This window comes from Saccoglossus kowalevskii, chromosome 17, assembly GCF_978046115.1.
Source record: "Saccoglossus kowalevskii chromosome 17, keSacKowa6.1, whole genome shotgun sequence".
Lineage (NCBI taxonomy): Eukaryota > Metazoa > Hemichordata > Enteropneusta > Harrimaniidae > Saccoglossus > Saccoglossus kowalevskii.
The window spans coordinates 33903307-33930187 of NC_140657.1; the positions used below are offsets into that span (position 1 = coordinate 33903307).

Consider the following 26881-nt stretch of genomic DNA (forward strand, 5'->3'; position numbering starts at 1 on the left):
TACAGTATTCAAACGAAGACCTCAACTCCAGTGTTTACACAAATATATTTCACCAGATGCACACATCTGGGTTTTGAAGGCAAACATGAGTAGTACGTCATTCCAGGAATCGATACACGACTACATACTTCGGCGATGGGAAGACAATAAACGCAATGTACGCAGCGAATAACGTAATTAGCATCGACGGTGACACCAATTATTTCCACTGCTGGACTTGCAGAATAAAAACAACTTCCCCCGATTGGTCTACAGCACCGCTAATTGGAGCTACAGCCAATGACTCAGCCGGCGACAGAGAGTCACCATCAGAATAGGCGATTTTCTCTGTTTTCTTCGTGAAAAATTCAATAAATTCACAACGTATTTTAGAAATATACAAAAAATAAACATACCTATTTTATTTAGCGACGTCTCAAGTCGTTGTATTTGTGACTCTAGATAAAATAGAACTGCGAGCACCAGAATTCCCAATAACAGATAGTACTTTGACTGCATAGCGGCTCGATACGGCAATAACGCCATCTAATGCATCATATCTTTCACAGAACAGCAGTCATGAAAAGAGAGTTTTTACAAATCGAACAAGTCTCGTTAGCGTGTTCCTAGTAGACGGAGTTTCAACAAATATGCCCCTGATTCCCGAGCACTCGGTCAAAGGATCACTCATTCCCGAGGAAGGAAGTTGTTGAGTTTCGCAATGGCCTCTGGGAAAGGGGTATCCCGATCCAAAATAAGATATTTGATTTTCATCGCATGCGGGCGCTAAGTCACGAACAGAATCTAAAACGCAGTCCACTGGTGATACTTGTTTCACATGCCCCTAGGATTTCAGGGTACATTCAAATTGTCAGATTAAAACATGAAGTAAATATGCTTTTGGGTATCAATTTTAATGGAAGGCAAAATACCAATGGCAGAGAGTGAGCATGGTGTGAATTTGCACAATTAGATGTGTCAAGGCAAGTGGGTTTTTGTTCTGCGTAGGTATGTCTTGGCTGTTATTTTGATTGAAACAGTTTTTTTTTTTTTAAATATAGGATTGTGTTTTATTTCTGCTTTTCAGGTTTTCTCTGTTATGTGATTGATTCATCGAATCATTACTATTCAATGTAACTCTACGTATCATCATCATACTAATACTTGATGTTTATTTTTCCTGTGTTGTGTCAATGTTTGACAAATTAAATGTTGGTGGTCGTCGCGCAACGCACGTGCGACATTCGTGTTGATAGACATTACCCCCCCCCCCCCAATCCAATGCGCTATTGTAATGGAAATCACAATTATGAGGTTTGACCTGGGCGCGACTTGCGCTGATTACTGTCAGTGACTCTTTCGATATCTTCCAATCACCTACAATACCTAATTAAGCTTGGTACCATTCCAGTTTTCTTCTCAATGTTAACTTGCATAAAAGAAGTTCATTTATTTCTGCAATCCTGTAGAGGTACCTGTTATCAATACCAGACTTGGTATTTCTTTGTTATTTAGTGTTAGTGCATCAGTAATTTTCATTTCACCAAGTAGATCATTGATGTAAATGTTGAAGAGGGCGGAATTCAAGGAACATCTTTTTTGACTCCATTTTGTAGATCAAATGCTAATGTGCCCAAACAAATTTCGAGTGCCGCCATATGAGTTCTTGTTTTGGAACCAAAAGTTAAAGACCCAAAAATTAACACTTGACATATGTTTGGAAAAGTAGTTTAGTGATCATATATTAATTTTATATAGATTTGTGATGCACAACAGCACGAGCTATAAAACAATAGTGATACCTTGGAGAAAATCTGATCATCGGTAGCCAACTTAAAACAGCTTTGACCATTGATGACGCTATTCTCATAGTGCCGACCTCGGTGTTGGTGGCTCGCATCTCGCCTAACACATACGGGATGGACCATGTGTTTAGTAGTTCTACATATTTTGATTATGTATTATTTCAATACGAGTTGTGAAATAAATAAATAAATAAATAAATAAATAAATAAATAAATAAATAAATAAATAAATAAATAAATAAATAAATAAATAAATAAATAAATAAATAAATAAATAAATAAATAAATAAATAAATAAATAAATAAATAAATAAATAAATAAATAAATAAATAAATAAATAAATAAATAAATAAATAAATCAAGAAAGAGCTATCTGAGAAATAACTGTGTAATCTCCAATGTTGTCACTTGTTTGTGTATTTTGCACGAAATGCATTTACCAGTGTGTATACACCTGACAAGTCCGACGAAAATTGAGAATTTGTTTATGAGTTTCGACGTTCTGATTCTACTCACAACCGCACATCGCTGCGAAAGACGTTCGCTACGTAAAGTAGGTGACCCCAAGAGACAACTGACGGACGTGTCACACTCCAAGGGGGAAGTAGCACGGTGGACTATGCTATCGCATTAAAATAACATTATGATAACATTCAAAATTCTCAGATCACTGTCATATTTCACTATCAATGACAAAGAACCTAAAATTGGTCATAAAGTTCAATTAAACCATATACCACCTAAATACGTCTGGAATGCAGAAAAATCAATAAATTCATCTATAAAAAATACTGTAATAATGACACGACAACAGCGGGTGCATACTTTGTTTGGACAAAAATACTCGATCTAAAAGAATTAAGGAGTTAGAAATGTCAGGAGGGTAGTCTACCCTAAGATTGTTTCCACTAAAATATTATAAAAATGTTATTGAGAAAAAAGAAATGTCAGAAGAGGATGCCTCTAAATTTTAGAAATTACTACATGATCTGGATAGCGACGCAACATGCAAACAAATTATCAAGTAGCACCTGGTCAGTAGTTACCATAACTTAATAAATTACTAATTCCTCTATGTAACGACAATTCTGTTTCAAATAATTAAATCAGCTCAAAGTTAGAAGAAATGGAAGATGATATATATTTGACAATCATGACATCAATGGTCCCAGAAATTGGACGTGGTCATGATGATGGACAGAGGTCAAAGAACAACAAATTTGAACAATTTCGTGGTTAAAGACTGATATTTTCGCTAATTTTATAGATATAGGGGTTGTAATCTGTAAAACGAAGACCCCCCCCCCCCGTAATACGGAGTAAGTGTCATACAAGTAAACTGTAATTAAATGGACACCCGTTATGTCAAAAGAACTAAACGCTGATTTAATAATATATTTTTATTTTATAGTGTGTGAGCTAAGTAAAGTTGGCCATTGATGGCGCTGTTTAATCTTTAATATTGTTTTTGATACTGTAAATATGTATTTAAACCATTTATTTAAGATAGTAAGTAAAAGTAAGTAAATAACTTTATTGATTTCGTATCCTTATTGGGGTCTTGAAAATAATACAATAAAGAATGTTGTTTAAATAAACAACAGCTAGCTAAGTAAAGTTGGCCATTGATGGCGCTGTTTAATCTTTAATATTGTTTTTGATACTGTAAATATGTATTTAAACCATTTATTTAAGATAGTAAGTAAAAGTAAGTAAATAACTTTATTGATTTCGTATCCTTATTGGGGTCTTGAAAATAATACAATAAAGAATGTTGTTTAAATAAACAACAGCTAGCTAGAAAAGTAACAAACTAAAGTAAACAATTAGAAAATTGGAAAATTAGATCAATAAGTAAAACAGATATGTGATTTGTGTATTTTCAGTTCGATGTGTGTCTTCCATCTTCGTTTATTATACGGGGGGGATTTGTATTCCCTGTATTCTCGGGGGGGGGGGGGGGCATCCGGGCATTTTCACAGCATGGCAACCATCCAAGTTGCATTTTCGTGGGAGTATCCTGATCAACTTGAAAGTACCGAAGTCTCGCGCAGATGAGAAACAAGGTTATACATGGAATAAAAATGTATTTCATTTATTCTCTCCGATCAATGATCTCACTTACAATTTTTTGAGAATCACATAAATCTAACGGAAAAAAAGAATTAATTTAATTTTTTTTCCGCCCTCCTCAAAAAAATTGCCTTATAAAAACTAACGAAACAAGGAATAAAAAAAAGTCTGGCCATACTAACTTCAATTTAGTCTGTTTTTGGTTGTCTTTTAAACTATTAGCCATTGTAATTTGATTCATTTTTATCCGTAATTTTGTTGTTGTTGTAACCTTTAACCTCCTTCAGTAGGTTGTTATTGCTGTTGTTGCTGGTTCCCGGCGTCCCTTGCGAATGGCAAGTAGGACGCAGGCAGAGAGCTAACCAGTCAACTCTACTATTTGTGTTTGTCTTTTAGTGTGCGCCACCTCTCGGCGACACGGAGCAAGGAAACCCTGAGAATATGGCCGACTTGTCGTGTCTGCTGCTATCGTTGCTGTTACTCTTCGTGGTAAGTATTCTTACAGTATTTACGAATATATCATATAGATTGATATATTTTACGTAAATCAAAACTCTATCGTTTGAGTTGTGGCGGAGCAATGTACGATAACAGACTAATGATTAACGTGGTTGTTGCCTGAGAACACGTCAGCAAATGGTTCCAATAATGAGTTGTGTTTCCGGTTTCACTCATAGCCGGTGTATTTGTATGCTACACTCACGCGTTATTGTCGCCTTATTGAAGTTTGTTGAATCTCCAAGTTGAATTCCAGTGTTGCGCTTCAGCATACATCTAGGTTTTTTTTGTAGCTCCATGTCCAAATGCAACATACCTACCATGTATGCTGATGTCCTTCTTGTTTATGTAAATGTTTGTGTAAATGACCGTACCGTAATCCTTCTATCAATTCGGCCATGAAAAAATAATTATTTTTAGGAGTGGCCGATTTATCAAGAGAAAAACAGAAATTATTTTTTTGTTTGGTCTAATTATCAAAGGTATAAATTGAGTGCTTGAATTATAGGGGTATAAATTCTAGTAACTGAACTGCAGGATTGAGAACGAAAAAGAAACTACCACTTCAAGAAGAGATCAGCGGCAGCGCTGCTACATGTACCGTCCACAGTGCTAGTCAAGTTTTGTAAACAATATATTAGTTCGATCATGCCAGTTGTAATTTGCAATAAAAATAATAACACATACACTAGCTCAACCTTTTTCTCATGCTATTTTTTTGGTACTGCTTGGCATATTTTGGAGGAGTGGGGTGGCCTTGAAAATGTTTTACCAACTTCAATTTATATAAAACGTCATGTCTAATCACCATCGTGACTAGATAATTGGCAAGCAGTCAAAAAACATGGCAAGATATTGATGAACATTGGTGAATATTTCACAGTAATATTGGCTTGTAATACAAAAAAAAATTAAAGGAAAATCTAAATGCAAGCTAAATAATTGATTACATGATTGTTTTACAGCCATCACGGGTCAATGTTGATCCAATGTTTCCTTGCAGACACACAAGTTTGACTTCCAAAGACGCATTGTCTCAGTTCAAATGCGCGCCTACACTTTGTCTTCTCATTAGCATGTTTAAAATAAACTCCTCTTCACTTATCTCCTCATTAGCATATTTGCAGTAAACAATAAATGCCTATGGAAAGACAAGCTGAATGATTGATTACGTTACATGATTGTTTTACAAGATGTTAGTGTGCCGCTATCAAATTACTATAGACCCAGTGGTAGGAAAATTGTGGTTACTAGTTCCTTTACATTAATTTTGTTTTTGCCAGTAATCATAAATCACGCTCCACACAACAGTGCAAGTGATTAGCATACGACACCAGTTTGACCCCACAAAGATGCACTTGGGTTTATCCATGTAAGGTACTAACGGAAGGAGCCACGACGCTATTGTTTTAGCTTTACCCCATGATCGTTTGTCAATGTTTGTTCACAAACATTGTTCTTGTTAGCTTTTAACACCTTCGTACAATGGGTTATGCTAATCTCGAGCATTCGGTAATATTCAGAGCATGTTCGGAAGCGATAGTTGAACCTCGCATGTACAATATTGAAAATGGCGAACTTTAATGGAAAATTGTCAGATAACATTGATTGAAGAAGAACTGATGAAATATCATGAATTTTGTATTTGTAATGGTAATGAGACTTAATCAATGATTGCTTGTGATGATTGCATTATTCAATGGTACTATTGTCAGTGCGTGGGTTTGGCGCCCGAAACTGTCGAAATTTTTGACCACCGGACATCGGCGAACACCAACAGAAAAGATAGTATCGAAAGAAGAGCATGCCTTGACACTTTCTCTGTGATAATATTTCTTAGGAGTCCTTAGGAATTGTTGTTGTATGCACTCGAAATCTTGTTCTAGTTACAGTTGCTAATATTTAAAACATGGGAAATTTGTGAAGTCAAACGTTCATCTGTTGAATTTCCGGTTGTGAAATACGTATTTTGACCATTTACACCTAAACAAACCCAGTGCGCATGTGTGATAACTGTAGTTTCTTAATGCGCATATATTTCATAGTCACATTAAAAAAATGGCGGGGTTGTATCATACTCCGCTAACTCGTTACTTGTGTAAACAATGGCAACTATCATGGACATCAAAGATGAGCTAGACAATGGACTTATCAGGATTAATTTGGGTTGAAACAAAAGGAAATAAGCCAATTAAGTGGCCACTTGATAGGCGTCGTGGCTCCTTCCGTTAGTACCTTCCATGGTTTATCAAAGCTCACACAGTCAACACCATGTCTGGAAGACTTCATTGTTTCTTTGTGAGTAAAAGAGGGGTGAAGTGAGAGAATAATGCACAGGAAGACAAACATAGTAAACTTTTTTTATTGTTATTAATTGCGAGAAACATTTGCTGGAATGATAGCAATTTGAATGCCCCATTTCCTGTGAGTGGGCGAACTAAAAGGCAAAAAACAAAAAAATATTTTTGCAGACAAAATTAGGTGGTTCAACTAATAGAGGGGTCAAATTGATAGAAGGATTACGGTATGTTTTGTGATGTTTGGAGTGGGGACGCCAATACCTCCTATCCCCCGCCCTTTTAAGATGTTTTTGTGGAAATGTACCTTTTCTCAGATCGGTACGTTTTAGCACCTTTTACTGTCACCGCCATATTGTTCTGAACACCAAAACAACAGCAAGGCAGCTAAGTTTCTGAATGGTTTGCTCACTTAACTTAACCTGGTATATGAACTATTTGTAATTCTTAAATGTCAATATCACCACCACCATTTCAAGTGTTTTTTAAAATCATTACTGCTGCCATGACCAACAACACTTTCATGGATGCCATCATCACCATTGTTCATGGACAACACCAACATGGATCACATAATCGCCACTGTCATGACTGACAACGCTACCTTATACTAAAATACGTTGGATATTTAGAGTACTGGTAGTAACAATGTTTACTTCCAGTCCAATTATACTAAACTATAAATATTTACTTTTGAGATATAATTTTTGGTATGTGTTTGTTCTTGGATATTTCAGTTTCGTTGTCCTGTACTTCGTTTAGTAATTCAGACTTCCCAGATTGTGTAAAAACGGATAGTTTGTGATTTGAGTCACCGGCTTTAAGTAATACGAATCACGCCAAGTCATACCTCATAACTGTGATTCCATTACCGTATTACCCCAGGCACGCGCCCCTCCCTGGGCAAGCGCCCACCCCCTGTTTTCACAAAAGTTACATGTTGGGGACATCCTCGGTTAAACACCCAGGGTGATTTTTAGCCGAGGTCAACAATAAAGTTTTATTTGTCAAAAATGAACGTGTTTGATTTATTTAAATAGTGTGTTTGTTACGGTAGTTCTCTTTTTGGAGTGTGTGGTGGCCCTGAAAAGGGCCGCTTTGTTTGTGTTTTTACGTAAAAACTCATTGGAACTTAACGACGTAAGATGAATCACACAGCATGTGGCGCACACGTTCTGCTTTCTCTTCATTCACGATGAATCCAATATTGCAATATTGCAACGATCCATACTTGGTGAGCGGTTTGAAGCACTTAGCCTTGGTTTCAAAACGTAGTATTTCGCTGACTGTGAATCCATAACGGGAGCTAGCACTTTTGAGACATCACGTCGTAAACTTGCTACTTTCTTTCCATCCTTCATCACAGCTATGGCATTACGGTCATGTGGATTATTTTTCTGTCATTGAAGAAAAAACATTTTGCCGACCTCAAGTCCATTATGATAACCATAATGAGGCATGCCGATGATGGGAACTGGTTGCATCATCGTTATTTTTGTAGTTTTGTCACGTGTGTGGGTGCGTGAATAAATCATGTTAATGAGGTCGACCAGAGTTTATTTTCAGTCTGATTTTTATGTATCGCCATTTGGATATGTTTATGTATTCACAATAGTGTGTAAACATTTCACATCAGTAATAAAAGGTTTATTTGTTTCATAACCCTGTCTGCTATTCTTCAGTAATTACGATGCGATGTATCAATACGTGTGTGAACAAAATTATGCTAATGAGGTCATCGCCATCTTGGATTACAAGCGGTAGTTTTTCCCGGCCGTTTCGACTTGCATGCACTGATCACGGTTACTAAAAAAGTAATCGTGCATTGATTACAATACTTACCATACTTTGTAGCCAATTTCAGTGAGTAATACAACTTCATTCGCTGACATAAAACAAGTTTTATTCTTGAAATTCGACCCAGTGTCTTAGTGTTCCCACAGTTCTTGACTGAGTGCTCACGTTTATTGAAACCTCGCATAAATCAAGAAATAAGTACGTGTACAAAGTGTACGAAAGCATTCCTTTATTTGGCCTTATCATACGATCACAAAAACAACTTTTTAAAATCTTTTTTGGGGTGGTCCTCGGGTAAGCGCCCACCCCCATTTTCCCCTGATTTTGTATGTTCAGGCCCCTGGGCGTGTGCCCGGGGTAATACGGTATAAGAGAGCATTGGATTGTGGGAAAATGAATGTTTATCAACACAAATGTCACACTTGCGCAGGTTGACAACCGCTGTGTTTATTTCAGATTATAGCCATTGGTAATTGTGAACTGACATCTGAGCAATGTAAAGAGTTAGGTTTCTCTTCAAACCTCTTCTGCAGTTCATGCAATGAACTTGATCAGTTCCAGTTAAGTGAACTCAAAGACAACTGTGCTATGTGTTGCCAGAAAGATGAGTCTGATCAAGCCAATAAGGTGAGCTGTGAAAACATGCATAGGATTACAGTGGGCGGAAGATCTTTACATACATCAAACTCCTGCTTCCGGTAGACAATTACTAAGGGACTTTGCAACATCTCCAGATACTTTCCTAGATACTAGAGTGATCGGTGTAGACACAATAAAGTTACATATTCGCTCATGTGACAATTAATCAAAACACTGGATGCGGTATGCTAGTGGCCACGAGGGACGAGGGGTAGTTGGACGATTCCATTGCTTTGTAGATACAAAAAACATTACTGTGTAACACTTGGAAGAAAATATGATACAAACATAAAACTGGGAACGAGAAATGATAAATGTAAATTTGGTAGTTTATTGAGATATTCATAATATGTATTAGCGATATGAGTGCCGCGTTCAATTTCTCGCATAATGGCATGTTCCATTGCCTGTTTGCCATAACACTCATCGCCCATCTTTCCTGGAATCTTCTACTTAGGTTCACCTCCACACCATCACCCATGGAGCGCCATGCGTCACCATGTACCAGTTTCAAATATCCTTCATATCTTAGACGAAATTTGATAAACTCAACAATTTAACGACGACCCATACGAATGTCAGAACATACCGATGTCTAACCGGTGCTACAGAAACGCCTCACAATCCCTTGAACCCTTGCCCTTGCTAGTCCAACTCCCACGGCGATCATTCACAAGAGGCGAATAATCTTCATCTCGTTGTCAATAATTTTTCAAAATCAGAAACTGCATTCAAAACTAAACTGTTCTCACAAGGATAATTTAGGTAATTTCATTATATGTTAGGGGCATTTTTAAATATTAGTATCAACTAGGTTTTATTATTTTCCTGAAATATTGAAAATAGAATTTATTTAATGAACGTGCATATGTATGCATGAAATAATAGTGTCCGATATCAACAATGAGTAAAACTTGATTTGACTGGAAAGTTTGACTGGACGCTTACATGTTGTAATAGTTGAACCCATCTGCAACTCTGGTCCGTTGTTTTGATTAACTGTCTCATAGGTGGGTATGTAACTTTATTGTGTATTGTGTCTAGAACGGTCACTGGATCGTCTAGAAATTAGTCTGGGGATGTTGCAAAGTCGGTAATTAGATGTATGTAAATATCTTGCACCCGCTGTAAGAAAGTGTGTTTCTGGTAACATTGAAAGCAAAAGTGGGGTACGTAGGTAGGAATAAGTTTAATAATTTATTTTATCCTAACTTTTATTGAAATTAATTAACACCACATCTTGGATGGACAGGTTGATATTTGGTAAAAAAATGTTGAGTTTACTACATCACCTACCAGAAAGTATGTGGAAATATTAAATTCCATTTATTACTCATAGGCTTAACTACAGATTACAGCCCCAATCGAAAACTATTAGGGAATGTACCCTGTTCACAAAGAACATCTTAGGGTAGCATTCCTTATAGAAAAAAAGACCTCTCCTAAGGGGCCGACCCGCGCACGCTGGGTGGTCACGCATACGAGGTGTGATCTGATATTCCCTTTCGTTTCCGCTTACCAACGACAGCTATATTTTTACACTTCGTGTTACAAGCACGACTGAGAATTATCTAGAGTACACAGTATCTAGTGTGGCTTTTCATTATTAGGGGCCCCATTTTTGCCTGTCTTTTAGTGGAATTGCTGGCTCAGTTTAATTTCACCGGATTCCGAATTTTGGTGTGGTGAATTTACTCGTTCCTATTTTCTATCTCACTTTTGTAATTTTTGCAGACTCTAATATGCCTATGTCTCAGAAAAAGACGGGGACTGCTTTGAGGCGATTTGTGATTTATGGGACCATAAAATGTGGCTCAGGTGCGAAGCAGGTTGGAAAACTGAAAGCAAGCGATCCAGGGCTGGTAGAGATTGCGGAAAGAAGGGGAAATCCGTTACTGCCTCTAGCGCTAGTGTGTCGATTCTATGAGTGAGAAATCTTTCCCTACGCTTGGTAGTCACCACGAGGCTCGCCTCCGGTTGACATCCAAGAATTTGGGAGAGTTGTCACGATCTGACTCACTGCTCGAAGTGGCGGGGTCAATGATTGAGACAAGACCGCTGGAACAGTTTACCGTTGAAGTAACGGACAGAGTGGTCGATAGTGCGGGAACACCTATGGTGGATCTAAATTCAACGTCGAGTGGGCTTCCCCATCGGATATTACTGAGGCTAATGAGCATCGGTCAACCGCTTTTGCGGGGGGATCAGAGTTTCCAGACACCACGGCTGACGTTGATAAATGGCGTGTTCTCTCTGGGGCGCTGACATCTGCACTAAGTCCCGCGGTGGAATCAGCACGTCTCTCAGAGACAGAACCATTTCAATCCACCGGTTTTTTACCGTTACTGACATAGCCTGATTGCATTGCGCAATCACAGGGACAAGCCCAGTTGCCTCCCTGTACCGGTACAAGTCAAGGTGAAAAACTACTTTCCCAGGGTGAAGAGATGGCTTAGACAGTCTGGATGCGTAGTCTGGCTTCAAAAGTCAACTCCCTTCTGCAGTCTCAGGGTAGGACTCAGGAGGACCTAGGGGGATAAGTCAGGTGAAGGGGGGCTGAGATATTGCCTGTACCTCCACCACCAGGGCTAGGGTCAGGTGTGTCCCTTTTTCCCCAGTGATCTCTCCTTTAGAGAGTCAGTGGGGGGACAATTCACATCAGTGGGAGGGGGAGCGCCAACTTCTTTTATAGAAGGGGGCCCTCTCTCCGGAACGGGGGCTACGCAAACCGTCGATGGTTCCCCTGAGTGGGACACTCACGCGGTACCACAGCCTTCTCCACGGGTTCCGTCTTGATCCCGGTACCCATACTTTTGTTAAGGTGGGTAGTGCGGATCGGGAAGGCCACGTTGCATGGTCATTTGGCCGGCACCAGTGCCTCCTAGTGCATAGGGCTTTACGGGCGGAACTTAGACAAATTAATTTTTTCAAATGGGTTTCTCTAGCGTTAGAGCGTCAGCTCACCTTGCTAAGTTCCGACCGTCTGTATGCTCAGCAACGAACCTCGATCCTCGGACAGATGGGCCAGTTCCTGGCGGTGCAGAAACTCGCTATGTGCGATATCCTGCAAGTCTATACTGCCCTCTTGGCAGGGGCGGTTTTAGTATATCTGAACCCATATCTTGACGACTGGTTAATACACAACCGAGACAGAGAGGTTTTAGTGGAGCATGTGCGGTTGACGCAGACGCTCCTACACGAGTTGGGCTTTTTATTAAATATTGCCAAGTCCAACCCAATACCGTCCCACAGCCTGGTTTTTCTGGGTATGTAGTTCAACACAGAGCAAGGATGCGTTCGCCAGCCAACTCCGGTCGACTGGAACGGTGTCGATGCAGGAACTGATGCAGCCTTTTTGGCAAATGACTTCAGTTCGTCGTCTGGTTCTATTCGCAGCTCTCCGGTCTCATCCGATTCAGGGGTGCTCTCTGGACTACAGGATACACATGTGGAACCTGGCGTTCAGAGTTCAATCGTCAGACCAAGCGATGATGGCCCTCCTTTGGCAGAAGGATGCATGGTTCTTGGAAACTGGTACATCCCTAGATCCGACGACTCCCTCGCTGACTCTCATTACAGATGCGTCGCCCCAGGGAGGGGGCGGTCATCTGAGGGACCTTCAGGTCCAAGGGGACATGGCCGTCCGCATATTTGAACCGCCACATCTATTGCTTGGAGTTGCAGATCATTCCACTGTCTGAAATTTTTTTCAGGAAGTCGCACACCACCACAGAGTCCTGCTTCGGACAGACAACACCTCAGTAGTGTCGTACATCAAGGAGGGGAGGGACGTGTTCCTCCACGTTGTCGAAGCTAGCGGAGGAGATTCTCCTATGGTGCCGAGATAACAAGGTTGAGCTATACGCAACAGCGGCGGACGCCCTCTCGAGACGTGTTCGGTTCCAGAACACCGAGTGGCAGCCCCCCAATCTCCCGACGTATGTGTCACTCCTCCTGGAGATGAGTGCTTTCATCACGTATGCTCTATCGATCTCTTGTAGTCGCAGGGACGCTTACGCTTTTTTCACTTCCAACTGGGCACCAAGTGTTGGAGAAGTTGTGACTCAAGCCCACTTGTCTTCTGACTTGGGTGGCACCCTATTGGCCTGTGAAGGTCTGGCTCCCAATGTTGCTAGAACTTCTAGTCGAGTCTCCCGTGGGGTTGCCGGATCTTCCAGATCTGTTATCCCAGCCGGATGGCACTCTACCGATGAACCCCGTGCTATTCCATATTCGCGTGTGGAGGCTATCAATAAACTTGTGCAAGCACTAGGCTTTTCTGCAGAGTTGTCCAAGTTCCTTGCTTTGGCACAGTCGTACGGCACCAGACGTTTGTACGATTCCAGATGGAGACCTTTCATTGATTGGTATGACGGAAGGGAGACTGATCATCTCAGTCCCTCTATTAGCAAAGTAGCCGATTGTTTCCTACATCTTTGATCAAGGAAAATCTATATCGTCAATTCTTGGATATCTGTCAGTTTTATTCCCAGTTTTATAGAATCTGCTGGACTGAAACTGGTTTCGAGTTCCATTATGTTACAACTGTTTAGTCTTTCCGCTCGAAGGGGCTAGCTAATCCTCCTAACTGGGACTTGTCGCTGGTCTAAAGGCGTTACGACACTTCTAAAGGTGTTACCCCCCTTCGAGCCTATGGATAAGGCAGACGCTGAATTGTCACTATGTAAACAGTTTTTCTTATGGCTCTAGCGTCTTGTAGGCGGCGCTCAGAGATAGGGGCACTGTCCTTTAGTGGCGGATGTGCCTCCTTTATGAAGTCACTAGTTAGTCCTCGCTCGGACATAGTCTGACTACGGGGACTTATGTTTTGCCCTGTGTGCGTCTGTGTGTTCGTGCGTCCGTGATCACCTGTATCTCGAACATGCATGGACCGATTGAGTTCAAACTTCACTCATACATCACTCATAATATGGGACATATGCACATGCATTGTTTTCATGATCCGATTAACGATAGCCGAATAGCGTCCATTTTAAGGCCGAAAATGCATTGAAATCGCACATTTTCACCATTCCGGACCCGGATCTCAGTTATGCATGGACGGATTTTGTTCAAATTTGGTACATACATTAAACAAAATAGGACCTTGATGCACGTCTTTTTTTGGAGGGGATCGGGTTTGAAATGGCCGACTGGCGGCCATTTTGTTTTAAAGAATTCAGTTTTGGATCCGTATCTGAGACATACCTGGATTGATCGAGTTCAAACTTCACACACACACAAGGTACATCATGTCATAAATATGTATGTGCATTTGTTTCATGATCTCATTAACGATAGCCAAATGGTGGCCGCTTTAAGGCCGAAAATGCATTTTCACCATTCCGGACCCGGATCTCAGTTATGCATGGACGGATTTTGTTCAAATTTGGTACATACATTAATCATAATAGGACCTTGATGCACATCATTTTTTTTTCGGATCAAGTTCGAAATGGCCGACTGGCGGCCATTTTGTTTTAAAGAATTCAGTTCTGGATCCGTATCCGAGACATGTCTGAATTGATCAAGTTCAAACTTCACACACACATGGTACATCATGTCACAAATAGATATGTGCATTTGTTTCTTGATCCGCTTAACAATAGCTGAATGATGGCCATTTTAAGGTTGAAAATGCATCAAAATCACGTATTTTCACAATTCCTAATTTTCGAGTTGTTAGTGTTCTACGGAATTCCGCTAGAGGGCACATCCAAAATACCCGGATGACGAGCCTGAGTGGGGTTGTTTTTATTGAAGTTCTGTATTCTTACATGCGTAAATCAATAGATTGGAAAAGCAAAAAAATTTCAGAACTCCGCAAATTTCTTCAGGATCGTGGTATAACTTGCAGCAATGTTCATAAAGCTAAACTTTTTGAACTTGTTGAGTTAGCAAACGAATTAAATGTTCGCCAAGAGTCAAACAATCGTCGTCGTACTGTAAAACACAGTAAGTCGACGATAACTCTGGTAGATCCGCGTAACGTAAAAACTTGGCAAAAAAAACTTCATACTTTGTCTTTGTTTGAAATAGCTGATATGTTTGCATATTTTTTGCATCAAAGTGACTGGACAACAGCCAGACTGAAAGAATATCGACTTAGTAATGGTTATTTGCTTCATAATTTCCGTAAAGCTTCATCATGTGCAGAATACAGAATTTTTTTTCATTATGGCAGAGTGTATTCGGCAATGATCCATGAAGGAAAATCCCTACAAGCCATGGTTTATTATTAAATCAAACTATACACACGTTTTTTTCCTTCCGTATTTATTTTAACTTCAACTTCGCAAAAAATGCCATCATAAGGATTCTGAACAAGAAGATCGATGTGGGAATCGGCAACGAGCGAATTTTTTCATCAAATCCGGCTCAATGTTTTCGTTTGTGCTCATCTCGAGAAGCTGACAGAGTCTTTGTTTTTCAATCGATGTATAACTGCGGTTGAAAGACGGCTGTCTCCAGTTATTGAACTAAAAAAATACTGGCGCAGGATGGAAAATGCCATGAACAAACCCGGGAATATAGTTTTACTCAGGTTCCTGACAACGCATCCGAATCCACTGGCGTTGAAGTGTTGATTTCTAGGACGAAAGAAATGTATGAAAGGTTACGCCTTTCATCTCAGGATATTTCGCTGTTTTTTCTTTTTAATCGAACCCCAGGAACCATTTTTAACCATTTTAACCAATTCTTGCAAAACGTTTGTCAAAAATAAGACTTTGGCAACAGTAACTACTCGTATATTGCTTTCAACCCCACCACGAACGTTGAACGGACTGTCATCCGGGTGCTTTGAGAACGCTCTCTATCGAATTTCATGAGAAAAATAGTAACTCGGAAATTAGGAATTCCGGAAACGGATCTCAGTCATGCATGGATGGATTTTGTTCAGATTTTGTACAATGTGTTGTACATATGCAGGTGCATTTCAGATCAGACCATTGAAAGTGGTCTGAGATTTCGGTCATGATCTTCTTTGAATATGAACGGAACAGGGACGTGTCATTGACAATGACTTGTTATTTTGAAGACTCGGCTGGGCTTTCTTGCCAGAAATCCCAGGGCGTGACCCTGAGCTGACCGTCATCCCATGCCGCACTTGCATAGAGTGGGCAAGGAGGACCGTCTGGGACGAATTTTATGCCCGGTCCGAGCTCTAAGCATGAGGGGCAGTGAGAAGCGCATGTTTGTCTGTTATGGGCAGGGCAAACAGAGCCACCCTTCTTCGAATACCACCATTTCGCGATGGATTGTTGGATACGGTCGTGGAAGCGTATAAGTTAACTACTTCTTCATCGGTCTGTTTGGAACGCTACCAGGCACCACTCATTGGCTTTGATGTCTGGGGCCTCGCTTGAGCAGGTGCTTCGAGCAGGGTTCTGGAGATCTCAGAATGTCTTCAGTAACTATTAACTGAAATAAAACAGTGTAGTGACGTGCCAAGTAACCTGCTAAATAACGAGATAATTCCGACGTCAAATTCTATTTTGTCCAGCAACAGTGTACAAACGTGCGCCAGTGTCGGTGACGATCACAGTGACCAGCTACACCAGAACGGACATATTTCGTATCTAACTCAACCCCATGCAACAAAAATTGATATTATGTGTTCATTATGGTCCATTCTTCCTCGACGAACAAGTACATAAGTGACAATTTAGTCAAAGACGAGGAAACTGCACAAGAAATTTCCCTTATTTACACGTATCGGCAATGCAAGCTGTCATGTGACTTCCCCTTCTGACATCACAAGGGGAATTTCTGTATGCAAATGAGAAGCTAATGAGGAGCCTCGTTTTAAAATGCACAAAAATAAAGTTGTCGTAGACTGAGTTTAAAACACATTTTTTCACTTAAAAAAATAATTCATGCTTAGAAACATAAAAATTAATAATATTTATATATCAATTGATAATTTTAGGCGTGAAAATAGCAGCCATTTCATAGGCACTTTAAAATTGTTAGGGGCCCTACAGTCCTCATTCCGCCCAACCTCCCGCTTTTATCGCTTTTTTTCCTGACCGCTTATCGCTTAATTTCTGACTGTTCGCTGCTTTCCGACCGGAAACCGACTGCCTTTTTTCCACTTGCTCGCTCCTGCCTATGGCTGGCTTCAGAAACATCGTCCGACCACTGGAGTAACGATGATCATACATTGTATGTATAAAGTTTTTATTCGTAATAAATTTATGTTTTAATGACGATTCAAAATACAACGCGTATTGCTTCTCTGTATTGGGAAGACTGCTTCAAATCACTTGACACATTGTAACGTTCGCTACACAAGTCGAACTGTGACCTGTATTTACATATTTACGTCCTTGTGTGCGTAGTTCCAGCAGCTATATAACTGGTCATATAACTCGTGATATGTGTCAAGTACTAGTATTTGTGTGTTGTGTGTGTGTGTTTCTGTGTATGATTTTGACTAAATTTATTGCGAACGGTGCTCAAAATAATTTGGCAACTCACACTATGACCTTTACTCAATTTGTATAAGTAATATGAATGCTGTAGTTCAGAAAATCTATCTGGTTAACTATTGCTTGTGTCTGGGTGCGCAACTGTACATATAATCATCGCATAGCTGAATTTCTACAAATCAATTGGACTTAAACTACTAGTATAATGACTGTGACGATTAATCGCTTGTCTGAGTACATGCGGCGACGAATTGTTGGATTGGCAGCAGCCGGATGAAAAACGAAAGAGATCTCAGAACAGTTATTTGTTGAGAAAAACATCAAACAAAACAAACTCAGCCAGTGATACATTTTGAAAATAAAAATACAAAATAAACTCAATCAAATACGCCGACCAAACGCAGCCAGTGATACATTTTGAAAATAAAAATACAAAATAATTGCAATCAAATACGCTGACCACACACGTTGGAAATAAATAAAACGTGTTGTGACACAGTCTCACCAAACTCTTTCACTCGCGCAATATAATTATGTTATTTCCCAAAGCACTTATATTTAATACATTGACGAAAAACACCGCAAGAAAAATGTAAATCAAGCTTGTAATTACTAGTAACTCAACTCGAACGCAATGTTGATCACTGTAAAAGTGGATAAATTTGAACTGTCATCAAATTCAAATTCAATTCAAACGATCTTGATAAACTCAATGTTTAGAAAGACAAAAACAAATGTGCCATTTCAAAGGGCACCCTTACAAAAAATGTCTGCGATTGTGTGAACATGATAACGTGCAAACAAGGAACAGAGCTCGTGGTCCACCAAGGAAACTTAGCAATGGCACAGTTAGATGTATACGGCTGTTGAAAACAGACTCTTTCGATCTTATATGAGCAGGTTGACGTGGATGTATCATTTTCAACTATTACCAACAACACTATGATAATAAGAGTTTTCGACATTGTGAAATTCTTTTGTTTTTATGTAGAAAAATACAGTATTTTTACGAAGTAAAATCATATTTATTAAAGTTATTGTTCATACACGAGTTGTTGAACACACTACATAGTTTGTAATTTCATCCAGTCACGATTCAAGACAAATAAAAGGCACAAATATTGATAATATAGCAAATTATTTTTTTCTGTAATATTCGTGTGTAATCAGTAATTATAAAAATAATTTATGGGTACATATGGAATACATTTTGTTCTGAATTATTCTTAATATACATTTCTAAATTACCTTGTCAAAATCGTTTTTTATCAGGGTTTTTCCCCCAGAAGACGAAAGAATTTCATAATGTCGGGGACGGGAAGTCTTTTTTTTTATTATTTATTGGGAACGGAAAGTCTTTATCGTAGTGCTTCGCCTTGGTTGACAATGAGCTCTTCGGGTCGCTAAAACTGTAAGTCCACCTCTGTTGGGGTGAACATTTGTATTTATATTATACCGAATAAATCTTAAAACAGAAATTGTGGCACTCAATCATGGCAATCTTCCAGGTCATCATTAGATTTTCGGAGGCAAATTTAATCTCCACTCAAAGCTATCTTGAAGGATTGCAGGAAATTAACCCTTACCGATTCATATTTATGAATTAATCGGGATTCAGGTACCATAGTGTTTGTAACAGAGTATTCCTAAAGATACGCAAAAAAAAAAAACGAACTTTTGCGTCGGATTTTTCATGCAAACATTGTCGATGGTTCCCCGACACCGATTCCCTTTTAACTTTCAATTTTCTTAAGACGCGGCAAACCCTGCTCATGACCGGAGACGTCGTCGAGATGCAGGTGCGATTCCTCTTTGCAACGCGTTCTATTTATTTCCAACGCGTGTGGTCAGCGCCTTTGATTGCGTTTGTACAACCCTAATAATTTCACGTACAGATGAAATGTTTACTTACAAGTGCCATAAAAAGATAATAACAAAATCTAGGCAAGGTTGGGTTTCTCTGTCCGCAGTAAATTAACTAAAATTCTCAAAATAAATTAAGTAAACATCATTATGATGTACCATATTTGCTCTATTAGAAACATAGCACATATAAACTAAAATTAATATCACTTATTTTTTTCATGGAATTTCTGTAATTTTATGTAAGCACATATGTGCTACTAATAGAGCAAATACAGTACCCTATGTATGTAACCATAGTTACACTGTATTCATCATATCTGACAATTATCTTTACCTGATGGTAATATGTAACCATATAGTTACATTGTGTTCATCTTAGATGTACCATGGTGCTGTATTGGAAGTGTGTAGCTGAAAGATAGGAAGATTTCCTCAAATACAAGGCAAGTATGATCAGTCTCTGTAAACTGTACTCAGTGTGCTTCTAGGTTTGTTTGTCATTATATATGTGTCACAAAACGCATGTGAATAAACAACACTTAAACCGGGCAACATTAATGATCAAGAGAAATTAAGGCGGAGTTAATTTGCCTGTTCGCTAATTTTTGGTTGCATTCTTGTCTGTTTGTGGAGCATAATGGTTTGCAGTGTTCCCATATGTTAGCTGCCGACAACATTTATACAAATGTGAATTTAGGTCGGCATTAAGGTAAGTAAATGAAAAAACATTGACACCTCTTGATTATTGTTAAAATGTAGTGTTTATACATTACCTTCAAATGCACAACAAGGTGATAACAGAAGACAAGCCATACTGTGAAAAGATTCAGTTGAAATATCAAAGACAACAGATAGACATCAGTCTAAAAGCACAAAACATTCAGAAATCATCAAACTTGATAACAAGTGTGTTATGATGAATGGTAGACAGAAACACATTTGAAAACAAGGGAGAAATTCATGCACCATTGCATTAAATTGAGACAAGAAATTACATACATACTGATCATTGTTTAAGACTGGTATAATACATCATTTGTAAAAATTTAAGTAACTAGGTATTGTTGGTTTAAAATTCATGCTTCCAGTCGCCATTTTGTGCAAAACAATCGGCACTATGACTGAACCTGCACGAGTGTTCTTTTTAGTCCCCATTCGGACGCAGTCCGAAAACGGGGACTTATGTTTTGACCTCTGTGTGTCCGTCCGGACCTGTATCTTAGAAATGCCTAGACCAATCACAATCAAAATTCACACATACATCATATCATACATATGCACGTCAATTTGTTTCACGATCTGATTCAAGATGGCCGAATGGCGGCCATTTTTGTGCTAAAAATCATCAAAATCAAGCATTTTTCGGCTGTTTACAGATGGATTTTGTTAAAATTGGTATATACGTTAGACATTATAGGACCTTGATGCACATCATTTTGTTTTTCAGATAAGATTCAAAATGGCCGAATTTTAAATATTCATTACCGGGTATTCATCATGTCATAGATATATTGGTTGACGATCCTTTTCAAAGTGGCCAAATGGTGGCTATTTTTGTGCTAAAAAAATCCTCAAATATCAAGCATTTCTTGCATTTATGGATGGATTTTGTTCAAATTTATAACATACCATTACAGGTTCCTGATGCAAGTCATTTTATTTTTCAGATCAGATTCAAAATGGCTGACTGCCGGCCATTTTGTTTTAATGATTGGACTTCTAGAGCCATATCTCTTAAATGCTTTAACTGATTATATTCAAATTTTATATACCGGTATACATGTATTCAAAATGGCTGATCTTGAATGCTGTTCTAGAGCAATATCTCTCAATATGGACAAGTACTTGTTTGATGTCAATCATTTTAATGTTAAAAAATCATATTCCTGACCTGGTTATATTCCAGCTATATTACTTTAAACAAAACTATATATCTTAAATTTGATAACTAACGGGGACTGTGCCATGCATGGCTTGTTTAATATGTTACTTTTTCAAAGAAATATTCTAAAATTATTATATTACAATAAATCAAGAAAACATGGCAATGTACATCTACTGAGATTTATGGATTACTGTTATGCCTTCAACCTTTTTTTATGTACAGGGAAACGGCAAGTGTATTGCATTGTAGGTAACTATTTTATATCACATGACCATCATCATATATGGACTCGAACTAATTCAATGTGTTTCTTTTCTCATCCAGCATTCATAAAGAGTGACAGGCCCAAACAATTTTCAAATTTAAAAATAAAGGTAAGAAGTCGTCTCACTTGTATTTCATTTTAACCTGAAATAACTTATTCGTAGCCATTTTCTTTTTTTCTTAGTTCACATAAATTAGTGGAATCAGGCATTTTATTTTGATTGTTTGTGTACATTTTTTTTATTAGTAAAAATACAACCCTTAAATGTAAGTCAGTTTGTTGAGTGATCTGATTATTTGCTTTGTTATGCCTATTATATAGCCTGGTGTAGAAAATGTAACAGTAGCTAAGCTTTGTATTCTCTTGTACATACTGTATTTATCCTTGTAAGAGCCCAGCATCCTGAACATGGAAAATTACTAAAAAAAATAGGCCTATGCCCAGACATCCCTTGCTAAATAAAAACGAAAATTCACAACATGCAGACCGAATAGAACGGCAACAGAAAGAAATGAACAATATGCAACATTAGAAGTATAACAAAAATAATTTATTGCTCATAATAGGCTTAAAATAGGATGTTTTTTTTCCCAACGACAGAAGAATAATTTTCATGACAGAAATTCAATAGCGGTGATGAAAGATGGTAAAAAAGTTGAGTCTTCGGCGTGACATTGCAAAATTGCTGGCCCCAGTTATGGATTCCCAAGCTGCTACACATAAAGCCAAGATAACATGATTTCAACCACTCTCATTGTCGATGGCGCTAAAGCCGAACGAGTGCGACACTTGCTTCGCGGCTCTCCATATACTGTAAGATTTGCCTGAATAATTGCTAAGGAAGTCCAAAACAAACAGCCGGCCTTTTTCAAAAAGAGAACTACCGTTTCTGTTTTAATATACATTTTTGTAGACTTGCTGATTGTTATGATTCTGTAAACATGTAAAATTACGTAAACAGCGGTGAACGCAGAATTAACTTTTTTGTTGTCACAGCTATTTCGCGTTCACTCCTTGTTTTACGTAATTGACAATTTTTATCAGAATCACAACAGACTGCAAGGAAGTCAACTGTTAATACAACAAACAAAAAATAGGATTTTGTTATTTTTTTCATTACAAGTGTAGAAAAAGACATATGCATATGCCCGGACATGACCCCAATTTCTTTATTGTACCAAAATTTAGGGTGGGTGTTCGCCCAGGTATGGGCTCTTATCCAGATAAATATGGTAGTATATGTTGAAAGAAATTGGTTTGAATGACCAGCGCCCTCACTCACTTGTATATTTCCTTTTTCCTGCAGTACAAGAAAGGACAAGATCCAATCTTGAAGTTTACAAATGAGAATAACGAAATAGAAGAGACATTAAGTATTAATAAATGGAATACAGACACAGTTGAAGAGTTTTTGAATGAAAGACTTCGCAAATAGTTTTATTATTGTCATATTCATGTGGTTGTCTTGCACAATCATACTAAAAGCCTCCAATTTTGGTTGATCAATACAACTTCCTGAAAGTCTTTTGATTTTTTTGATTTACTGCTTATACTATTGTCAGTGGTTTGCCCTATGGTAATAAGTGTGTTTGGGCAATAGAATTTGTTTTCACGGAGAACTGTTCACTTTTTACTCATGGAACTGTATTGATCAACTTTTAGGAGAAAGTAAACACACACTACTCACTGCATTGGTAGGGTTGATGGACAAATATGATGCAGATTACAGCATGTATGGTAAAGAACTGTTCCTGAGAAAATGGTCACAAATTTATTGTTTTTATTTTAGCCCTTGGTAATTTATGCAAGTTGTGTGATTTTAATCACGAAAACCACCATCTCCTGATTCGTTTCATTTGCAACATTGGAATCTGATTTTTTTTACTCATAAAACTTTCATACATTTTTCAACACTCAACACCAGTCATGAAAAAAGATGTGTTCAGTACTAAGGTCAAAAGGTCAAAACAAAACCGCTTTAAGTGCTTGCTGTAATCAATATTTGTCCATCATTCTAGACAGGTTTTGTTCAAGATGTTAGCATTTAGTTTCACTTCACATGAACTTCAATATTTACTGTTTACCATCTCAATCATGTTTTGTTTTTTCGAAAAAAGTAAAAATATATTCTTTTTTTTCAGATTGTGAAAAAACTGTTATTGATAATCTTATAACTTTTAAAAATACTGATGTCAGTTATTTTTGGGTGATCTGAATCGTGCTACTGTCATTATCCTATGGGCCTTGGAGACATTTCAGTAACATTGTTTCATTGATATCCTCTGTACAGCTGTCACGACAACTGTTGCTAGGCACATAGATGAGAAATTTACAACAAACCGTAAAGGCATGTAGATTTTGATGACATGGTGCCAAGCAACTGCTCAACGCAGTTGATACCTCTTGTGAAATAATCAGCTTTCCAATTTTATAGTTAATTTAATGTACCATTCATGGGACAATTTCTCTTAACAAGGAACATATCCATCTTATTTGCATGCATATATCTGTGGCTAAACTATTATGAGATCATCTCCTAAGAAATCAGTTTGTAATTAAAAAAGCATACATAACTCCAATAAATGGTTCACCACCACGTTCCACTAAAATAATCTGTTGTTGTATGTACTAAATAAGGCCAGACTTTTTATTCCATTATATTTGTGTGATTCAATATCCAAGATTCACTGTCAACCAACATGCATAATGAATAGATCTGCGCGAGACTTCGGTACTTTGATCATGATACTTGGATTTGTTAGGTGCCGAGCGGAAACAAAATTAAGATAAAAAACAAGTCAACTGGCATGAGAAATTATGCTGAAATAAAATTTCATTTTCAGCTCCAGTTAATTCAACAGCCGAGAAGTTTGGTTGGGACTACCCTGCTTCCATTGTTCAAAGTGTAATACTCAAATAATACAGTGTACAACTTAAACCAAAAATTATCCCCACACCCACTTGTTAACCTTCTGTTTGGGGTCTTTGTTCTAGTATCAGGAGCAACCCTTTAATCACAAATATAGTTGATTGAATGGAGATGTGAAGTCTTGCACGAGTCGAGCTGAACATAATGGTTTGGCAGAAACAAATGCACCTGAGGAAAAGGTTGACCTGAAAATGTGCCTCAAACGTGTCATTGACATCCCATGTAAACTTCATTGCATCCATCCATCGTTTACAGAAATACAAAATCCAGAATGTAATTTTCAATTTTATTCCTCTATCAGACATGTCACAAACAATACAGTATGTATCTGTTAAATTAAGTATTTATAAACAAACATGGATTATTCAACACATTGTTTTGTTAAGACTAAACTCGTGACCTGCTTTTTAGCAGGCTCAAATTTACCAGGAGTTCTATGTTGAGAAATGTTATTTGATTCGATTGAATTTGAGTAATTATCAGTTGGTGAATGGTAAATTGAAATGCACGAATAAACCATTCTTGTAAACGGTTCTGATAACTAATTACCATAGCAACTGCTTCTCACCCAGAATATTACAATAAACTTGATTTATGTGAATACCAAGTGAACAATGAGCATGCTCAGTCCTTTGCCGCCATGACAATCCACCCCAAAGTTTGACCATATCTTTAATGGCATTCAGGTAGATAAAGCACATAAAATTTTCACAAACAAATGATTGAAAACAAGAGATACTATTAAAGCAAACACCATTTACTGAAAATCAACAATGGTTTAGAGTTGTTTTTTTTTATTAATTCACTGCATGTTAATTTATACTTGAACAGTTCGAGTGCCAAAATGAATGGCAGCAGATACTCGCAACTTGCAGTTCGCTATGACAACAAGACTGAACACTGCTCTCAATATAATTGAAAATGTTAAAAACTCAATAAAAACACAGGCACACTTCAATCAACACCACAGACTGAAATCATAAACATTTGTGTTTTTTTTCCTCCTACAATTCAGGTGAAAAAATTATACCCATACATCTACTAGGTTAACTTAAAAAAAAAAAGTGTCACACAATAATCCAAATGTTTCAGAGAGATAGCATCTACCATGAATTTAGTAAAATGTAACCACAAAATGTACGTCTGTGCATGTGATTGATTAAATACTGATCAGAAAAGAATAAATGTTTTCAACCACAATGGTCATGAATATTTCATCAGATGATGCAACTGAAATCAATGCCATTCTGTTCCTTCCTTCCTTCCTTATCAAACTCCCTGGTATCAGAGTAAACAGCATCCTGAGAAATGAACATATGGGGAGAAAAATATGCAAGGTTTTTGACATGCAAGCAATTTAGTTGAAAGACTTGGATTATTAGTTGCACATTTATCCAGTCAAAAAAAATTCTCATTTTTGTGCAATGATGTGTATACAAGGTTACCTTGCAGCTGGTGCCAAATTGCTGTTGATCAATATTTTAAATTCCAAACAAATATAAAACTGTAAAATACTATTTTTTGTTTAGATGAAATTAATGACATAGCCAGTTATCAGTAAAATTATTCACAATAACCATGGAAACAATTTATTTCGAGGCAACACCCACGCTAAAAGATGTAGATTTGTAATTCCTTTTTGTCTACATGCAACTTCAGAAATTCTTGCTTTGTATTAGACACAATGGTGAATCAAGTTTTGTTGTGTGTTTAAAATACTGGGTTTGATGTGACAGGGTTCCAAAACTTGATCTTGTGAAACAAGGCCTCTTCAGTGTTTTCACACAGGTTTTGCTGCAAAGATGATTACTATTTTGAATAATTCCATGGTAACATACAAAAACAAAGGAGAAATCTAAATAACACATTTTGAAAAACTGGACATTTGTGACACTGACAATAGCACCATCTAAATTTATGTAAACTAGCAGATATATATTATTGAAATGTAAAATCATGATATAAATTGTACTTTATTTTTGTAAACTACAAAATACTGGATGTCTATTAAAAGTTCAATGAAGTACGACTTATGATAAAGCACAAGAATAAAGATAAACAAAATAAAGACCCACTTAATGTCTGCATACATGACCATCAAATTGTTAGTGGAATTTAATCTATCTACCATGTAGAAAGCAAGCCATCCATCAGGTAGTGTTCAAAGTGCAGCGTAAATCAACAAGTGGAGTATACATAACAGAAAACCTCACCCCTCCAATCTATGGAAGGTGTTGTGCTAACTGGGGCATCCTGGATGCAATATGCGAGAGTTACCAACCTAATCAGAAAATTAATTAGTATTTACTTGTAGCCAGTTACCTAATAAGATGCAAAGCGTGAACCAATTCAAACTTGCAGAAATGTAAACCTGAAGCAATATTCAAATTTATTTGTTCAGTTCATGCAAATAGT

General features: G+C 37.8%; 2 protein-coding genes across 2 annotated transcripts in view; one reads left to right on the top strand and one right to left on the bottom strand.

Annotated features, from left to right (window-relative positions):
- LOC100376910 (heparan sulfate 2-O-sulfotransferase 1-like) overlaps nt 1-717 on the bottom strand; it is a 100720-nt gene extending 100003 nt beyond the window's left edge. Inside the window, exon 1 of the mRNA XM_085492417.1 lies at nt 396-717. Coding sequence (XP_085348543.1) covers nt 396-525 — 130 coding nt within the window. The 5' untranslated portion in view covers nt 526-717. The remainder of the gene's footprint in view (nt 1-395) is intronic.
- Nucleotides 718-4196: 3479 nt separating this feature from the next.
- LOC100371082 (selenoprotein F-like) lies at nt 4197-23482 on the top strand. The gene is made up of 5 exons (XM_006824958.3): nt 4197-4347; nt 8907-9077; nt 19767-19830; nt 21597-21646; nt 22844-23482. The coding sequence occupies exons 1-5, from the start codon at nt 4300-4302 to the stop codon at nt 22970-22972; spliced, it is 462 nt and encodes a 153-aa protein (XP_006825021.2). The 5' UTR covers nt 4197-4299; the 3' UTR covers nt 22973-23482.
- The last annotated feature ends 3399 nt before the right edge of the window (nt 23483-26881 follow it).